Consider the following 19,667-nt stretch of genomic DNA (forward strand, 5'->3'; position numbering starts at 1 on the left):
TTGGTGGAAGGCGTGATCGGATTGCGCGGCTTTAGGTCGGACGCACACGAGACTCGTGAGTCCAATGAAAGTGGCTGCGAGAAGGAACGATGATGTTGGAAGAAAATTCGATTCCCACTCGCGTTCCGAAGAGAAACGCGACAAAGAACGAAATAACTCCGTTAAATGTACATGGAACTTGAAAAGCGAGTAGAGGATTCAATAAAATAGAACTGGAGGAAACTAATAGATGAAATTGAACTTGAAGAAATCCGACTTACACGTATGTATCAAATTTCAAGAGCGAAAGGAGAAATTGACTAGAAATGAAACTAAGCATATCAGTAGAAAAAAAGAAGAGAAGAAAAATCTGATCTTATTCGGATATTTAAATATAAGATAAATGTATAATAAAATCACACGTATTTTTATCAGTTTGTAGCGTCGAAACTTGTCGAAATTATCGATTCCGGGGTTTTATTCTTGAAAAACAAGTGAAAATACTAGGAAAATCTATAATACATATATAACGTACTATATACTATACTATAGTATTTTCGTACATTCTTATGCGATATTTTCGAGAATACAATCTCTGATCCCAGATTATTTCTCAGTGTTTTCAGAATATCAGCTGATTGCTCGTCGTTATCTTTTAAAAGACACAAAAGAATTGTCTCATCATTATTCAAGTATTTTATTGATAAGTCCAAAGTCATATAATCATCGATAATCAAGATTCGATGTCTTCAATTCCTGCCAGCTATGCAATTATTTTCTGCCTGTCTAAAAATAAGAGAGATTTACTTTACGGTGGTAGAGATGTAGCGAATTCGATTGGACGCATTAGTGCATATTAAAGTCATTGTATCCTAATTTAATCTGGATAAAAGTCAAATGCAAATATTTCGAATTATAAAATACCGATTTTGATTAATAGCACAATAAAATGTGGTTTAAATTCGCTTTTATATTAAATTGAATACACATTTTTGCGTCAATCAGCTGTGTGGACGACAGCTTTATTGTGCACCAGTGCAAACTGAGTGAATCCAATTGAATTCGTCAACCGATCCAGATACAGATAACTTGGAAGATTGAAGTAGAAATGTTGGTGCGAAAATAGTACTTTTTCTTCGTGCTTACAGATTAGTTTGTCGTGTGTCAACTGAAACCGACCACACGTGACACCATTTATATCCATCAGAAGCTATAAATAAGAAGATTACATTCTCGAAAGTCATTTCTCGCGTAAGTACGTTTGCGTCAGTATAAACATCACGTAAATGTCGCATCGGTACATCTTGCAAAATGCAATGTTTATCTACGCAAATTGGAACCTATTGTAACGTGATAAAGATACGTGTGATTTTAGTATTAAGATTAATACCAATTAATACCAAGTTTCTTCACACTTGGTCACAACAATCGCGACATATAATTTGGCAAAGACTTTAGATTCGTTTGTCTGCACTGAATCTGCACTGAACAAATATATCGTAGTCACGTGTACGACTCTTTACTGAATACAAATAAGTACGTTTGCTTCTCTTTCTACAATAGCGATTCTTAAGCCACATTTCCAGTAAACTCGACTGCGCGATATTCATTAAGCACAATAAACATAATTGCGCTGCTTATATTCTCCTTCATCAATAATTGTTATATAATCAAGCAAGAGAACTGAACTCGATAAATTTGGAAAATGTAATAAATATGAGACTCAATACATTACATAAATAATTCTTTGCTCCTGTTAGTTATTCTGCGAAATAAAAAATTAGTTTCAAGAAATAAAAAATTAATTTCAAAACAATTAATCCAAAGAAAATATTTCTTATTCTTATATCGAATTCGAAAGAAAGTGTAAATTATTATTTTCACTTGCATATCTTATATTTTATCATTTAATTGTTACATTTTATCAAAATATTATCAAAGAAAAGATATGGAAATATCTAAAAGTAATGAAATGTATACAAAAGATGCAAGTTGAGAGTATTATATTGCAAGATGATTTAAATCGAATAAGCTAACTTAAGGGCTCCATAGTAAACGCTTGGTATGCGTCTGAACACTCCGAACGGACCCATGGCGAGCTCGGCCCGGAGAATTTTAGAAAAAAAGAACAAGCATTCCGAGACAAGCTGATCGTTCCGGGTGTGATTTAAAGAGATAGTGCTCGCGTCTCGAAAATATCCCTTCATCCTGTGTTTGTGATTTATTCAAAGCGATTACAGAAAATGTTTGATAATGTTTTGGAGTAATAAATCAATGTTAATTAATTGTTAACCCGTTTAATCTGTTTCTCTTTGGATAGATCGATTATGTTTTCCGATAATGTTCTATTTTATTATTTATATAATTTTATATACTAGATAACTTTGATAAAAAAAATGCTTGATAAAAAATGTTGAGCTACATAAAATTTTTTTAAAAATCCTTCAACAACTTTATATAGGGATGTTGATTCAATTTCGTTAGCAAACAGATAAATTGAGAGAGAAAAAATTTATAATCGATGTTATAGCGTCGATAAAAGTTGGAGCAACTCCAGTTCGAGTCTTCTGCCGGATACACAATCAACTACTAGTGAGAGCTACTAGGATTTCTCGAGACCAATAGCATCACGATTTGTGCTTGGAAGGTTGGGAGCAATGCACGACGCGGAGTCATTGATTGGCCAGCCATTATCTCGAAACCAAAGTACAAAGCATCGCACAGCATATCGGCTGCATTCGATGTAAAAGTGATGTACCGATTAAAAGAAAACGACTGTTTTTTTTTAACACGCGATAATTATCATCGAACTATTTGTCCATACGTTTTTACCTCGACGCGAAAGCTGAAATTTTTGCCTTCCTGTCCGTTGATTGGTCGCTCACGGGGATGGCCCGTCAAGTCAACCTCGGCGTAGAGTCACGTTGGCGAAAATTGGCAGAATCAACAATGCGTTGCACCAACATCGATCCCGGAAACGTGTTCACGTTTAATAAAGAACGCGACAAAGTCTACACGATTACTTACTCCAAGATTAAATACGAGTTGGGAGGTTAAGCTAATAAGGCGTCGGCAGAGTAATTTCACGACTTTGCTCCGTATGTTCGCAATCGAGCACGATGTGGGCACTAACGCCGGGTCTCCAGTGCATCGAAGACAGGAAACGCCGCCGCCATCCATTACCACGACGGTGGCGGCGGCGGGCGTCCACGAGACGTGCGCTGTGGCTTGTGCGAAGATGCAAACGAATGCGCAATGTGTCTCGTGTGCACGAGGCTTCAGGCGACCAGATGTGACGAAACCGGCTCTCTTTCTCTCTCTCTCTCTCTCTCTCTCTCTCTCTCTCTTTCTCTCTTTCCCTGCCCCTTCATTTCGTTCTTCCGCTCGTAAAGGTCTTAGGTCGCGAGCTCTACGACACCAGCCTAGCCATCTCCCTTTAGGGTGACTTCAACCAAATCTCGATTAATTTAATCAGTGATTGATTCAACCGACAGAATTGCTTACAAAGCAAAATTTTCAACTATATATTCCGCTGCTCCTGATCTAATTTTGTTCTACATGTTAACAATAAATTCTTTCTAATCAATTAAAGTTGTCCTTAATCTCCTTTTTCTTTAACCCTAGGGTTGCACACACGGGGACTCGTAATATCCAATGAAAATTTCAGCTCCCAGCTTGGGAATTTTTTGTTTGAATGTTTGTACTTGACGATTTAGCGACTTTGTTTATGGTTGATGAGCATAAATTTTGATTTTATAATTATTTGCAATTATTTAATTTTGAAAAAAGAAATGTTGGAAAACATAAATACGTTTTTTTTTCTTATTAAATTATGTGTTATAGATATATGGAAGTCTGAAAAACGCACGGAGCAGTCCACGTCTGCAAAAATGTATGCAGTCTTAAAATTAACTTGAACCAATTAAGTAAACAGTACAGCAGTAAGCTTCTGAATGTTGAAATAGAGTGATAGCACTCCAGATACGTTCTTTTTATTTCGAGTCTCTGGCTTCTCTTATCAAAACCTGGCGAGTGTGATGCCACAGTTCTAGCCCGACATAGCGCGCAATCAGCTGTTAACATCGATCGAAGGCCACGCGTTGCCGCCGGCGTTCTCGCGTCGTCGATTGTCGGAGAATTCTCGATTCCTTCTCGAAAGAGCGAGACTTCAGGAAAAGTGCTGTCGTGCGATAACGACCAATCGCGCGCGAGCGGAGGGAAGCGATGCCTTTCTATTGGTGGAACTGTCAAATATTGCGCGCCTCGATCATTTTCGCTGCACATTTTCGAGAATCGAGAATCTGCCCGTTTTCGCCTTTTCGCCGTCCGAGAAACGTATTTGGGCGTCGAGAAGAGAAAAAAAACAATGACAATGGAAAAAGTGCAGAGTGCAAGCAAATATTAGGAGCCTCCGAGCTGCCTTCATTCACGCGACGTTTCCCTCTGCGCGCCCATCCTTACGTCAATCGAGAAACTGCGTTCGCGGAATCTCGAGGAACTCGATCTCATACCGTATCGCTGGTAAATAACGAGAATCGAAGTCACGGCCTTGTGCACATCGACGCGCTCGCCTACTCCTTTACGTACGCACGATACGCACGCACATATATGCCGGTTCGACGCGTCACCGATGAGAGATACGCGTGCTCGCACACGTATACATACTCGCGTGTACGTGAGACCGTTGCGTTGCGGCGAACTCGTTTAAAGAGCCGAGACGACACCGCCGGTGTGTCCCTAGTAAGATGCGTTACCCGGCACGTCATATAAAGGAGAGGCGCGATCCGGCCGCTGCTACGGAGACGTTTCCCCGTAGATGCTCCCTCGACCTGCATCCTGGCCGAAGCGCGAAACTCACGCGGCATTCTACCAGCGCGGCGAGGACGGTAGGCGAGTAGTCGAGGAAGGGCAAACGTATAATCAACCCGGGTGCTGACCTGTTGGCGCGTAAAAAACTGCGTTTCTCGCTAGGAAGTCGTCGTCAACAGCCACCGTCGCTGATGACGACACGCGCCGCGATCTCGGGCGAGAAAGAGAGACGGAAGTAGCAAAAGTCGGCGCGAAGAGGTAATGCGTCCGTCCGTCCATCCGTTCTCTCTCTCTCTCTCTCTCTCTCTCTATCTATCTATCTTTCTCGCTCTCTCGGCTCTCGCCAGCGCAGCGTTTCCGTCCCTCCTCCTCTCACGGCTCACTCCCGGTTTTTTTTTTGCTACTTACTTGACTGCTCGCGAATGTGTGCGCTGCGCTGCGCCGCGCCGCACAGTATTTTGAGACGGAGACCCGCGCTCTCTTCCGGGAGAAGATTCAGCAGCAGGCCAGCACACGGCACGCGGCGCGTGTCGCAGCCGTCGCAGGACGATTGGAGCCGGGCATCCCCCAGTCCGGGTGGTCTCTTTCGATCCCGGCACTCGAGTTTCGAGAGGGATATGGCACAGAGGAACACCGCGGCTAACGGCAAAATCGTCCGCCGGATGGAACGAACGTGCGGGACCTGCTTGAGGAGGAGAACGACGACGACGACGACGACGACGATAGACGGAGACGGAGCGGGCCCTTCCTCGTCGGCCTGTATCGCCTCGAGATGTATATCTCGGATGGTTATCGCCCGCTCACCCTTTCCCACCGTTCCCTCGACGTGGCTGTAATCGTAGCTGCTTTACATACTCTCGTCGTACTTTCCGCGATTTCTCCCTCTTACTCTCTCCCTGGCATACGTCGCTCTTTTTCTTTCGAGGTCGCTCGTTTCTACGAGCGTGTTCGCGTTGCTGGTGCTGCTGGTGCTAGAGTACGGTGTCCATTTTCTACGCGATTCGATCTGCCGCCACCACCGCACCGCCGCGGTTACGCTACGCACAGGCGGGTCCAAGTAGGCAGCAGGTAGCCAGGTAAAGCACGAGCCAGGCGATTCCTCGTACAACGCGACGGAAGGGGCGCTCGTCGTTCCAGAACAATACGCTGGATCGAGAACGTTACGGGTGTTTTTCACTGTTCTGTATAATACAGCGTGGCTCGAACCTTTAGAGCGAGCCCCGCCTCGGCATGCTCGGCTCGGCTCGACTCGACTCAGGCCGACCAGGAGGCCGGCGAGGCGAGCAAGGAGAAACGAACCTTCTCTCCTTCTCTCCCTCTTTATATACGTGTCTCGTTGCGTCGCGCGTGTACGTATGTACGTACGAGGCCGGCACGCCGAGCAAGAAGATCCGGACGATCGGTCGGTTCGCTGCCTCGCTCCTTCCTTCGACCGCTTCGACTGCTTCAACCGAATGTATGGCTATGGACGGGGACCCCGGGCTGCGGGCACCGTGGCGCGCTGGCACGACTGGCCGATTCGGGTAACGAGAAGCGGACAGTGTGCCGCGTGCGCCGGTGCTCGCGAGATGCCAAGAGAGGGAACGAGAGAGAAAGAGAGAACCAGCCCGCGTGTCCGTGCGTATTCGCGAATGTCTCTACGGGAGGTAGGGAGAGTCTCTCTCTCGCCTCGCGAGTCGCGAGGTGGTGTACCCTCCGCGCCACCAGCTCACAGCTGTGTGTCGGTGTCGGTGTATACGCTGGTGGTGTATGCGAGACCACACGTCGGCACCGTCGCGTCGCGTCGCGTCCCGTCGCGTCCCGTCGCGTCGCCTCGTGTCGGCTGTCGCGCGGCGCCGCCGCCGTCGCCGCCGCTACCGCCGTCGGCGCGTGTATGCGGTGTGTGTGCGATGCGATGCGATACGACCCGACCGCGGAAAAGCGCGGCACGCATGCGTCGCAAGCCGTTAAACGTGCGTACGAGTCAACGAGCGCGAGAGAGACAGAGAGAAAGGGAAAGAGGATGACGCTTCCGAATGTGTATGCGTGAACGAGTCGCGCTACGTTGGTAGCGGACGATATCGTGATGATGTTGGTGCACTCTCGCTGCATCTCTCGCGCGTGAAGCGTCCGCGGAAGATTACGTCGGGAAAAACGATGAGTTTCGTAACCAATGGAAATTCTCTCCTTCCCTCTCTCTCTCTCTCGCTCGCCCGCTCGCTCGCTCGCTATCTCACTCGGCGTTCGACAGGTGACACTTTAAAGCGACCTGACGCGAGGCGTAAACTTACCGGAATTAGGACAGCTAGCTCTCTCTCGGAGAAACTCAAACGTCCTCAGCGGTACGGCACTCGTGACGAATGACGATTGAATTCGGGCAGGCTCGAACGGGCGGAAGGCACTTTTGCGGAGCGAGGAGGTTCGTTGATCGTTCGCGTTTCACGCGATGACAACGCGTCGTTCCTCGCCGCCTTTCATAAGTGCGCGCGCTTCCGAGCGGACGGCGCGGCGGCACCCTCGCCGTAGCGGTAACGGCAATGGTCGATCTCTCTGTGTGCGTGTCGCGCGACGGCGTGTCGGTGCGTCCGTGTCGTCCGTGAGCCGGCGTACCGGCCATCTGCCGGTCGCGCGCGACAGCTGAAATACGCGCGCCAAAACCGTCGTCGCTGGTCGCCACCAGCTTCGTGCGGCTTCGTGGTCGCGTTCAGTCGCGTTCACCCGATATGACCGTGCCTTTTTCCAGATGATATCACGACATTTGCAGAACACGCGGATCCCCGCGAGCGAGCCTGCTAATAAAATACCCCGACGTATGCGGCGCGCGCGATAACCACTCGATAATGTCGACTGGCTATTATCGCGATTACGAACGCGTCCCGTGCCGTTTCACGCGCGTCATCGCGTTTCCTCGAGATTCTCGAGAATCCCCGCCGGGAGGATCGTCAGCTAGGAAAACACCGAGTCTCGACCGACGGTGAGCGTCGGCGATCGTTGCGCGCCTTCACCTGGTTTACCCGCCAAAACTTTTACTCCGCCGGCTGCTCCACCACGGAGACCGCCTCAGCCGAGTGACGAGAGAACGGCTATTTACCGCGATGTATCCTCGCAACCGCTCGTCTCCTCGTCCTCGACGACGTCCTCGCGACACCGATTATCCACTTTCAGCACTCTCGCAAGCATTCCCGCGTTTCCGGAGCGCACTATTACCATACCGGTCCGCCATGCTCGGGGGTGTTGGCGAACAGAACAAAGTGAGTCTCTCCTCGTTTTCCTTCTTTCTCTCCCTCCCTCCCTCCCCCCCTCCCGCCTTTCCTTTTTCCCGTCCCTTTCTCTCTCTCTCTCTAAACGCCGACGGATACCGGGTCCCTTTAATCCGGGCCTCCTCGCGGCAGAGGATCCAGAGGGGGGACGGAGGGGCAACGCGTTACGGACACGGCGTTATGCAGGCAGCACTCGCGTCAATTATGCAATTTACGTGACGTATTAATTTGACAACGATCGTGCAAGCGCTTACGTACGCACACGCGCCTTCGACTACCTTCGACTCGACGATCCTGCCGGACAACTGATGCCCCTCGTTTCTTGCCTGGTCTTGCCCGAAACTCCGCCGTACGATCGTCCCTTCCTTCGCGAATGGAGGGGCGATTCAGTTGCAGGGATGTAGCGGGACGGAAGGCGAGCAGGGCCCTCTCCCGACTCGAGAATGTCGAAAACTCTACGAGAAAATCGATGGAGAAGACAGGGACAAAATTATCACTGGCAAAAAGTCGCACTTTTTTTTTTATTTCGATTTCATCACCGATCACAATTCAGATCTCTCCTCGATCGCCGTCTCGTATCAAGCGCGATACAATGCAATCGCGTCAAATAGATGTAGGCAGGGACTGTCTATTTTTCATTGGAAAACTGGAGTTTCGTACAAATAATGGATATTATATTTTTTTGACATTATTTTCGCAAAAGATGTGAGTGGCTCGATTCAATTTTTTTCAATCAGTTTATGTCACAATTAGTTTGTGTCACAATTCACACTTTCATATGCACTGCATATAAAGTAGAATATAATTCTATTGGTATATGATTGTACATAGATTTGAAAAACGTGTATAATATCGAAGGAATAGCGTTAACACGATACTATACCTTTCTAGAAATATCAACAGAAAGCTGTGACCTACATTTAAAATTAATCGGTTTTTTTCATTCTACCGCTGATAGCTGAAACATACAATTGTACATACAGTGTACGTGCGATAAATATTAGTCGAACAAATACATGTGTTATAAAGTGCGTTAAAATGTTAGTTTAAATTGGCAAAAATGGGCTTTACTTTAATGATGCAGATTATTGTGCATGTAATCAATTTACCAATGGTATCTTGTACATTTTTCTCTCGCTTTCGCACGTGATCATTGCGAGAGAAATGTGTAGTGAGAAAGCTAAAAGAGAATCATAGTTTAAACGCAATAGCTACTGGAGTAGAGGGACTCTATCGTACCGATTATATTTTGTAAATAACAATGTTAAATAAGTAAAAACAAAAAATATATGTAACATCGATAACGCTAAAAACTCGCACGCATTTCTTAATAACAAACGGCTAATCCCTTGGCTCTTTTTCTTGCGTTTTGCCGGGAGTTCGGGTAATCTTATTACACGCCTGAGTCAAGTCGAGCCAAGAAGAAGGGGGGCCCGGTGCATTCTTCGTAACGTATTTATTTGAACCCTACGGGGCAAGTACAAAAGGATCGCTCCTATGTAGACCGTAGGGGAGGTATACGGTTTCTTTTCTTGCCCTTCGGCTACCTTCCCCTACTTTTTCCACGCACCACCCGTTCAAGCTAAGTAACCATCCCCTCCGCTACTTTTTCGCTGTTGTTAGAGCATTACCAGAAAGTTGTGCAGCAAAATATCGTTGAGGTACATGTGCAGTGCGATCGGCAAGATAATATTATATGTCGACGATCACGAAGATTTCGGGCCACTCCACTCGCGGGCGATCGTTGATCTGCATCGCTGAGTATGTGATGGCCTTTACCTCTGCGCCTTGCGTGTGTTTGCCAATTGTGAACTCCTCGCCGTACGCGGTTGCCTTGATTTTAAATCCTTCTCGGTCGAATTCGGTAATCTTGACTTTCTGGTGACAGACGTGCGGAGAGATTTTTCACCTTTGGATGCGGACACGATAAGTTTACGCGATCTTCGCGGTCCAATCGAAAGGACTATTTGACGATAATTTCAAATTCGTGCAAATAAAACATGTCGTAATTGTATGAATTAATCAATACACAGTAATATTATTTATAAATCCAAGTAAAAAAGAATAAAATTTTAATTAAGGAATTATTTTTAATACGTTGCAAAGAGACTCTTCAATATTTCACGTAAAGTACAAAATTCATATACGAATCATACAATTATATTTCTGTAACATTATATGTAATCCTTTAACGTATTATTAAAAGTTGGATGCTACCGTTATTGCTGTAACGGTAAATTATTAGCATATATTTATGTTGATCGCAAAGAAATGTCGCAACAAAGAAATTATACCTTGGCGATTATATACGGCTCGGCGCTAAACATGAAGAGTAGCTCGTCAAGAAAGTGGAAGAGTAAACTTTCTATATCGTCACCTTCGGCCTCGATATGATGCACCTGTGTGACCTGCACACGCTCGAGATCCGTCATGTAGCCGAACATGGCCATCGCGCATTGCTCGAAAGCCTCGTCCATGGTGTCGCCCCATGCGTGCAATCTGAAAATATAATCGATGACTTATACATTGCCAAATCAATCTCCGTCGCAAATAAGCTTTTAAACGTCTATCGATTTCCGCACAAATTTGCGCGCGCTCTTTTTTAGGTTAGCCGGCGAAATAACTTTCAAGATTAACCGGTCAACCGCTACAACTGAATGCAATACTTACTGTACGTCCGCGGTGTGATCCAAATCTGTAACAGAAAACATGGATTTTTTCGTGATTATCTTCAAACCTGCGAGGGATTTGCGTCGTATTACGGAGACTTTGCGTCAGTCGCGATTACGAGGTTAGAATCCGTCGCGCGCGAAGACGCGCCAAAGTACATGTCGACAAGTGAAATATTTTCGAAAAAAAAAAAAAAGCGAAACGAACGGTAATGTTAAGAAAAAAAACCCGCAATTGATACTCACACTCGTATTTGGCGGGTGGTATTTCGAGATTCTCGCTCACTAGCTCGTCCATGTCGCGCACAGCTGATTCTCTTCCACGTAATGCAAGGCGATCAGCTGATTCACTGACGGGTTCAATCAACGACAACGTAGTTCACGTAGGTGAGTTCACGCCGACCAGATGACGCTACTTACAAGCGAACTTGAGCGCTTAACGGCCACATGGAATAACACGTGGCTCCGTGTGAGAACGGTCGATTCATTTGGCAAATTTCGGATTTGATTCTAGCCTAAATAGCATGAAACATTCATGTGAATGATCATTTTTTGAAATATTTCAATAAAATATTTTTAAAATATTATAAGAAAAAAAATATATTTGAAAACTCCGACTTCCTAAATATTTATATTTAAAACATTTTTCATGAAGAAATGTTTCAATGAAATATTTCTGAAATATTTCATGTTGTATGGGATAGAATTTATAAAACATAAATTAATGTGACATGAGGAACCTGGTAGGAAACGGAAAAGTGGAATAACAAAAGAAAAATAAGAGAAAGAAGATGACGAAATATCCGATTAGCCGACACAATAAATGCTGTTATAAGTATGTGTTATATAGGCAGGTGTGTAGAAAAAATATATTTCAAAAGAGATAAAAATTTGATTTGTGTAAGATAAATTTTTATCTGTCCATGTGAAAAAATAAAAAAATTAAAAAGTAAGCATTTATCATATAACTTTTTTCTATTGTCATATAGATTAAGTTTTTTTCCCGTTCTTTACAATTGAGAAATATAAATCATCAGAAACATAATTCAAAAAGATAATTTAATATGTATAAATAGTGTATACTATAATTACATAACTCTTATTAGGGATAACTTATCGTCGCGGCTGTATAAGCGGTACATTTTTGCAGGAAAGAGAGGTTATAGGTTATAAGTAGCACATTGTCACGATAATTATCTTTAACGGTCACGCGGTCATATTCATTATTCTCTTTGTACTCAAGTGACTGCAAGTTCAAATAATAAATCGTATATCTTCCACTATGGCAAATAAAATGAAGGTAAGGGAATTTTAATTTTAATCACACACTTTATAGAAATACGTTGACATCATTGAAGAAGAATTTCTAGATTCTTAATTCGCATATCATATATTTTTTAATTATTTGTATCGACTAACCTCAAAAATATTATAAGCAGTTAATTTTGAAAATCACTCGAAACAGATATCTGTGATGTATGATATTATATTATTAAATTTGACATATTATGGCAAGAACATTTTTGGCACGAATGATATATATAGTAATTAATATATAAGTATATGAAAATGTATATTATTAAAGTGTAATTCTAATAAAAATACAATCAAAGTGTAATTCTAATCTAAATGTATATAGAATTGTTACTAATATTTTTTATATTTTTTAGGTGGGAATAATATGTGGTTCGGGTTTGGGTGATAGCTTAAGTAAAACATTCAATTGCAGCAGTATCACAAGTCGCGAGAATGCAAAGAATGATTTTGGATATCCGTCCAGTGATCTCTATCATGGATGCATTGATGGAGTAGATATAGTGCTATTGGCCAGGTAGAATTTTTTAATAAATTTTTTAACTCGACTATTTCTAAAGTCTACAATTTAGACTTGTACTTTAATATTTTGATTTTAATTACAAAAATAAATGTTTTTGTTTATTTAACAATGTTTAATTTATATTTTGTTCATTAATAAAAATATTTTCTCTTGATTCAATATAGACATGGCGCAGGACATGTATTTAGTCCTACAAGAGTTAATTACCGTGCTAACATAGAAGCATTGCGACTTGCTGACTGTACCCATATACTGGCATCTACTGCATGTGGATCGTTAACAGAGTCTATTGGTAAGGGACAATTAGTCGTGCCTGATAGCTTCATAGATAGAACTATTTCCAGGGAGAGTACATTCTATGATGGAACATCTATCAAGTATAACGGTAAATATATACTGTGTATCTCTTTTTTTCTATAAGTATGATTTTTTAAATATGTTGCTGCTTTTATTCAAAATTACAGGAGTATGCCATATGCCGATGGAGCCTGCATTTGATCCGCGAACATCGGAAATCTTATTGCAAGCAGCAAAAAAGTTGGGATATAACATAAGGAATGGTGGGACAGTAATAACTATTGAAGGACCGCGCTTTTCATCTAAAGCAGAGAGTAATGCTCTGCGCCTTTGGGGTGGACATTTGGTCAACATGACTATATGCCCAGAGGTTTAAATACTATGATAAACTTATATAAATAAGATATATATATATATATATATATATATATATATATAATACTGTTATGTTTATAATTAGGTAGTCCTAGCGAAAGAAGCAGGTCTTTTATACGCAGCTATAGCCATGGCGACTGATTACGATTGCTGGAAAAAATGCGACGATAATGTTCATGCAGCTGACGTATTAGTTGTGTTCAAACAAAATGTTCATAAAATAACAAATGTGTTACTAGAGGCAGTGAAACTTATTGGCTGTGGAGATTGGCAGCAGGATATTTTTAAATTGAAGGTAATATTTTAGGAACCATTTGTGCATACAAATAATATGGAAATACTTTTTTAAAATACATACTAGCGAACAATGATAAGAGAAATAATTTTCAGAACTTAATTGAGAGCAGCAATGTGACTGAAAAGAAATAAAACTTGCTTGCAAAGTGAAACGAAGAAATCGTGTCTACAGGTGTATATATATATAATCCTGTATATATATATAATCATAACTATGTAGTATCGAATCTAAGATATATAAGATTTCAATGAAAGTCTTTATAAAATTTTTTTATATTCCACGCAGGTACAAATCTTTATATTGTATGATATAGAGGACTATTATACAAAGAACCAATTTATTTTACGATATAACTTTTATACTAATAAGTCTTTATAAAAACAATACATGAAATTATGTTATATATATATATTGTAATTTTACCATTCACATCCTATATTTTACCTTTCACATCCTATAAAACGTTTTATCGGGACATGTATTTTGTTGCAATTAGATAGTATAAGCATCATAGAGTTACAATTCTGTTTAATCTAATATTACAAACATATGCATACATAATCATATGCAAAAAATCAAAGGAGTGATAAAGGGATTAGATTGGTAGTATTACATAGTTGGGAGATTTAGTAACGAGCGTATAAACAAAAGATGCTGACAAGTAAACTTAATATTTATTATCTACACAATTACATTTACCTATACAATTCGTAAAAGTCAATTGACTGTATTATCATTTCTTTAAACGTATCTACATAATTGAACTGCCAATATACATATGTATCAGTTTTCCTTTTTTCATTATATGCCAGGCTTCTTTATATAGACTTATGGAGCAGACAACATTTAATCAGTATTGTCATCGATTTCCGCTAGTGTGATTTATGCTTAATTAAAACATTGTACATTGGTCTGCATTTTACAATAATCGTGCAACTCAAAATATAATATGAAACCATCGACTTTATACACGGATTTTTCTTATGTACAAGCAATTTACATTATGATCAATGTGAGAAATTAAGCTTATTTTAACAACATGAAATTATTCTTCAGAAAATATATCTTTATGATATATGTCTATAATAATAACATAATATTGGATTAGGGAAAAAGTCTTTTTACAAGTTGGAACCCATATATTCTATTTTTTTAAATTAGCAATTATACCGCTTGATAGAAGAACGGCTTTAAAAATCTGTATTTTTAATTGCGATACGATAATTTTTAACGGAATTATAAACAATGAAGTCAGAATGTTCTTTTTTATTTAATCCGCGAGTAATTCAGGAACAAAAAATCGTAGAAACATTTTTTAAAAACGATTTTGTAAGGAAAGCTTCAAGCTTTCACAATAGATACTCGAAAATTTGCTCAAATTTTTTTGGACACGCTACAAACCTAGAAAGTGAAAAAAAATTTTTCATTTTTTTCAACTCGTAATTTTTTGTAAAAATTACAAAATTCACGTAAATTCAAAAAATATAGTAACCATTCGAAAGTAGAGATTTAAAGCTTTAAGATACTTTTTTAAATTTCAATTTTGATTATTTTTAATGAAGATATTGATGGAGAAAGGTTTTTTTTACCAACTTGTAAAGGGACTTCTTCTCTAACCCATGTATTCACAAAGGAGGAGACTTATTTTGTGCAGTTTGTAACGGTGCTAACTCAAAAACAACTAAATTTAATTTACAAATGGAATAATTGATTTAAAAAATATAGTTTGCATTTTGAATTACAATTGATAATGAATTTATATTCGATAATATAAAAAAATCGATTATTTTCTTGTAATTCAAATTTTACAAAATAGAGATTTAAAAAAACGTTTTTATTGGTTGTTTTTTCGATAAAAAAATTTGTTGTTAGGATAAAAATACCTTCAATCTATTAAAATATTTAGGCTGAACGATGATTATAATATGTATATGTATATATGTATTTCAATTGAATGGTTCATGCGATATATTAAAATTCTTATATATACTTTCATGATAATATGACAGTTATAGACAATACGTAATATAATCTGCAAATATTACGCGCGTATGAAACGTGTTTTGTAGTTCATAAATTTATTTGAAGCAATAAAATATAATATAAGAATACATGACATGAAACTTCTCTTAATATTCAACAATAAGATATCCATTTTTTCTAAACTGTGATTAACAATTTGTTAAATATTCACATGACACACTTGATGTGAATGCTTTTTACATAATGTAACGAGATGTGTGTCTATATATTTTCTTCATAAGTCTTGATCTCACATCAATGAAAAGATCAGCTCTTTACTTTTATATATAACAGATTAATGGATAATAAGATTGTATTGTGGCAATTCTACTTAGAACGCTATACATTTTTATATTGCAATAACGTGTAAAACATGTTGTGCTGTTTCCAAGTATATCAAGAAGACATACAAGTCGAAAGCATACAATTGATGGTATTTGCCTGAGAATCCTTATTATCATCTATAACTTCAATTGATTTATGTTTAATACTTGGGGCTCTTGCAATATGTATAAAGGAATGCACAAATTCTTATGCACAGTTCCGAGCAATATTACAGTTTATACATCGTTCTAATTTCATCGATTTAGAAAAATAACTATTTCTGAAAAAGACTATGTGACAATTTTCTCCAATTGTAGCAAATTACGCGATTCGTAATTATTAAAACAGCTACGGAAAAATCGAAAGAAGTTTTCTGGAAATGCAGTATTCTTTTTACATATTAATACAAGTGAAAAACTTGTACGCACCTGCCACTAGATTCCTGATGTCATAAAATTATATCATCTGGATAAATAAAAGGAAGTACGACGTCCAGGAGAAAAACGCAGACTCTAATTAGACCTTACTATCAACCATATCCACGTTGATTTTATAATAGACATAAGGGAAGTAATCACTTTGGCCAAAACCTAGTCCTGGTATATCCACATTCTATTCACATTAAAATATCAATATAAATATTTTCTGCATAAAGTAACATATATTCTTTGATTTTGTATATATTTCTCGTATATAATAGATATTCTAAAAAATTGATTCAAAAGAGTAATATTTATTTATAAAAATGATGAGGAATAAAATTATAATTAAATATTAATCTACTTTTAATAATACAGTACAATAATTACAACATCTTTACTTACATCCTGATTATGCGTTGTTGAAGAGGTAGCAGATGAATCTAAGTGAGCGTAAAGCTGATTCAGAGCGTCACGTAATCTCCTCGCGCATTTTTTATGCGGATGCAATAATATTGCTTGGAAATTGACAGGTAAGCCGTATCTATAAATCATACATATTACAATATGTGACATTAATATAATACAGCCCCCCCCCCCCTCCTGATATTAATATGTACAGTACCTAAGAACGGATTCAACGAATACACGCAAAGCTTTAACATGAATCCAAGCACAAAAACATTCACTAAAATTCACTTTCAACCAACGGACAAGTGGTCCAAATTGCTTCTTTTTATCGGTTACCAACTTTGTAATTTCATTCTTTCCTGTAATAAAATGTAATTGTTATGATAAATTTTATTTTTTACACATAGCTTAGCTTTTAAAGATGTTTAATATAACAAATTTGTTGTGTTGATTTCTAAAGTATTACTGCAATCACATACAAATTATAAAAGATTTCAATATTATAACAAACCTGCTGCTAATTCCTCTTCATTATATGTAAAATCTCGCACAATAAACTTCTTTTCACGAGCGTGCAATTTAAACTCATCCATTACTTTTTTAAATAAAGTGACCGTAAATAATCCGTATTCAGAATCCTGAGTAATGAGTTGTGTACTGCGTGGTACAATCATATCTGTCAGTTTTTCATAACAACCGTACCATTCCTGAAAGTTGGATCTAAAAAACATGAGATACACATAGATGCCAGTTTATTTAATATTCAACGATCTAATATATGACAATTTTATAACAGTATTTAGTATATGTGTCAAAAGAAAGCTGTAAATGTATTTACTCACTTCGGTACAATAACAAGCAAAGTAGTTAAATATTCGCTGTCCAGAATAAAGTGTTCTTTTTTTACTAAGTCTGCTAAATTTCGTGTTAATAAACTCCCCCTAGTGCAGATAAAAAAATTACATAGTGACATTTACATAATTGTCGATTGCATTCAAATCATAATGTATCAAACTTACGTCTGTTTCTTTTCTAAATTTTGTAAGCTGCCTTTCAAATTGTTGTACATCGTGGATTTAGTTTTTAAATCAGCATCAATCTGTCCCACTTGTTTACTGATAATATCCGCAATGTTCCTCAAAGATTGTTTGATGGGGTATTTAGCCATATCCCACTGGAATCGAGTTATATATGATGGCAGATCACCTAGTGAATTTTAAATATTAATCCAACTGTTTTGAGACAATAAATCTTGATAAGCAATTTCGTAATCAGAGCTTTAGAAAATATTTCTACATTCTTCAGCGCATAATCAATAGCAAATGTAAGCTCTACAAGAATAGTAAATGTAAAATTTTTAAGAAACTTTAAATAAATTCAATATTGATGTATTTCTTAAGCTCTGCATATATTATTAACATATACAAATGCTTGACATGTATTTTGTTGTTATAAATAAATTCAAACGTTATTTAAAAAAATATTCAAAATAACGAAAAAAAGGAAAAATGATTTTCACACAAGCAATTTCTTGATTTTACAATGCTGCTTATTCATCATTAGCATTACAAGAAAGAAGCAGGACATACACAGAGTACATCATGCAATTCACAATAACCAAATCCATGAACAAACTTTATATTTATTTATATATAAGAAATTTTTTTACAAAAATATAATTATTTGATGTTATTTTACAAAATTTTACAAAATTTTAATTTTATGTATGATATTTATAATGAAGAAATATATAATAAAGATAAATTGTAACTGTTATATAATATTAAAATTTTTAATAATCTCTGCAATCAATAACTTTTATATTTGTATATATTTGTACATGCAGATCTTAGCTTGAAAAATCATATTATCTTTTGCATTTATCACTTACATCTTATTAACTACATTGTAATTATGTACACAAAAATTTGTGCGTTGATTTAATCAAACAAGATAAATCCTCATTACACATGCACATGTACCTGTATGCATTTATGTATATCAATTTTATAGAAAATATAATTAATTTATTCTTTTTCGCAATTATCTGCATTATTTTCTTATATATTCTTGAGTAAAGTTACGTTTTTGTTCATATTCAATAAATTTAAATAAATTATAGCATATATAATGCGTATATGCATTTGTATTGAAAAAAAAATGTTCGTATACGTTTGAGAAAAAAAGTATATATTAAATATATCTAAGTCACGAAATTTTTCGAAAATATTTTAACAATATGAACTAATATACCTTTCTCTGCACGTTTCCTCACAGGTATATATGTAGACTTTTATTACTAACATATATGATTAGCCATCGCAAATTAATGTGCAACGTAATGTAATATAATAAAATAAGCGAAATAGCCAAAATAAAGAAGCGATTCGTGATAATTGATTAAATGCATAAAATGATAACATACGTAATATTACATACATTGTCTTAAATTAAATGAATATATAGTATATATGATATGATTCATCGTAGCTCTTGTACTATATAACAGCATATAAATTACATACGAAAACTATAAAGCGCGCTTGTTTCTTATTAAGTTTTATTTCAATAATCATGCAAAGTAATATCAGTTATAAATTCATGTACCGATCGATAAATATTTGTTAGTTCCTACTAATGCTATTATTGTGCTAATGCTGTGATCTGTGCTATCTACCATTGTTTTGTATATGTATTATCGTCTGTGCTTATAATGTGATTCTTTTACTAAAATTATAATTATTAAAGTGGGAATTAAAGATTGATATTAGAGAAAGAAAGAGAGAGAAAGAGAGAGAGAGAGAGAGAGAACAAAAATATAATTTAGGATGAAATAATTGGAATGGAATAAAAATGTGTAAAAGATTTCTGGGTACATTTAAGTGTCAAGTAACATTTCTCTCATCATTTCTCCTTTTTGTGTCGTTTACTTTTCTCAATTTATTTCAGTTGTGTCCTATCTGTCTATATATATATATATATATATAT

At 38.0% G+C, this 19,667-nt stretch overlaps 4 protein-coding genes across 10 annotated transcripts in view; 1 reads left to right on the top strand and 3 right to left on the bottom strand.

Annotated features, from left to right (window-relative positions):
* The window catches only part of LOC108746973 (transcription factor E2F2-like), a 14,396-nt gene extending 6,967 nt beyond the window's left edge, over positions 1-7,429 (bottom strand). The window contains exon 1 of one of the 5 annotated variants that reach the window (XM_018484154.1): positions 7,059-7,429. The gene's annotated coding sequence lies outside the window, so the exon portion shown is untranslated. The other 4 variants (XM_018484196.1, XM_018484186.1, XM_018484176.1 and 1 more) reach the window with 4 other exon arrangements.
* Positions 7,430-8,532: 1,103 nt separating this feature from the next.
* On the bottom strand, positions 8,533-11,063 carry LOC108746657 (protein archease-like). Its single transcript, XM_018483562.1, has 4 exons — positions 10,943-11,063; positions 10,698-10,722; positions 10,322-10,526; positions 8,533-9,905 (listed from the first exon to the last, which is right to left on the bottom strand). Exons 1-4 carry the CDS (start codon positions 10,992-10,994, stop codon positions 9,720-9,722), a joined length of 468 nt encoding a protein of 155 aa, XP_018339064.1. The 5' UTR covers positions 10,995-11,063; the 3' UTR covers positions 8,533-9,719.
* LOC108746633 (S-methyl-5'-thioadenosine phosphorylase-like) lies at positions 11,029-13,841 on the top strand. 2 transcript variants are annotated; one of them, XM_018483535.1, is made up of 8 exons: positions 11,029-11,083; positions 11,444-11,550; positions 11,847-11,996; positions 12,367-12,527; positions 12,698-12,918; positions 12,998-13,200; positions 13,291-13,500; positions 13,596-13,841. In XM_018483535.1, exons 3-8 carry the CDS (start codon positions 11,979-11,981, stop codon positions 13,632-13,634), a joined length of 852 nt encoding a protein of 283 aa, XP_018339037.1. In that variant the 5' UTR covers positions 11,029-11,083; positions 11,444-11,550; positions 11,847-11,978; the 3' UTR covers positions 13,635-13,841. The 2 variants fall into 2 exon arrangements, with proteins under 2 accessions (XP_018339037.1, XP_018339044.1); XM_018483542.1 differs by having other exon boundaries at positions 11,444-11,531.
* Positions 13,842-16,344: 2,503 nt separating this feature from the next.
* The window catches only part of LOC108746625 (V-type proton ATPase subunit C), a 9,347-nt gene continuing 6,024 nt past the window's right edge, over positions 16,345-19,667 (bottom strand). For both annotated transcript variants that reach the window (XM_018483532.1, XM_018483525.1), the window contains 6 exons: positions 17,699-17,885; positions 17,522-17,620; positions 17,191-17,399; positions 16,894-17,038; positions 16,674-16,812; positions 16,345-16,461 (listed from right to left, as the gene is read on the bottom strand). In XM_018483532.1, the coding sequence (XP_018339034.1) occupies positions 16,366-16,461; positions 16,674-16,812; positions 16,894-17,038; positions 17,191-17,399; positions 17,522-17,620; positions 17,699-17,885 (875 nt within the window). In that variant the 3' untranslated portion in view covers positions 16,345-16,365. The remainder of the gene's footprint in view (positions 16,462-16,673; positions 16,813-16,893; positions 17,039-17,190; positions 17,400-17,521; positions 17,621-17,698; positions 17,886-19,667) is intronic.

The sequence above is a fragment of the Trachymyrmex septentrionalis genome, unplaced genomic scaffold, assembly GCF_001594115.1.
Source record: "Trachymyrmex septentrionalis isolate Tsep2-gDNA-1 unplaced genomic scaffold, Tsep1.0 scaffold107, whole genome shotgun sequence".
NCBI classification, from domain to species: Eukaryota; Metazoa; Arthropoda; class Insecta; order Hymenoptera; family Formicidae; genus Trachymyrmex; species Trachymyrmex septentrionalis.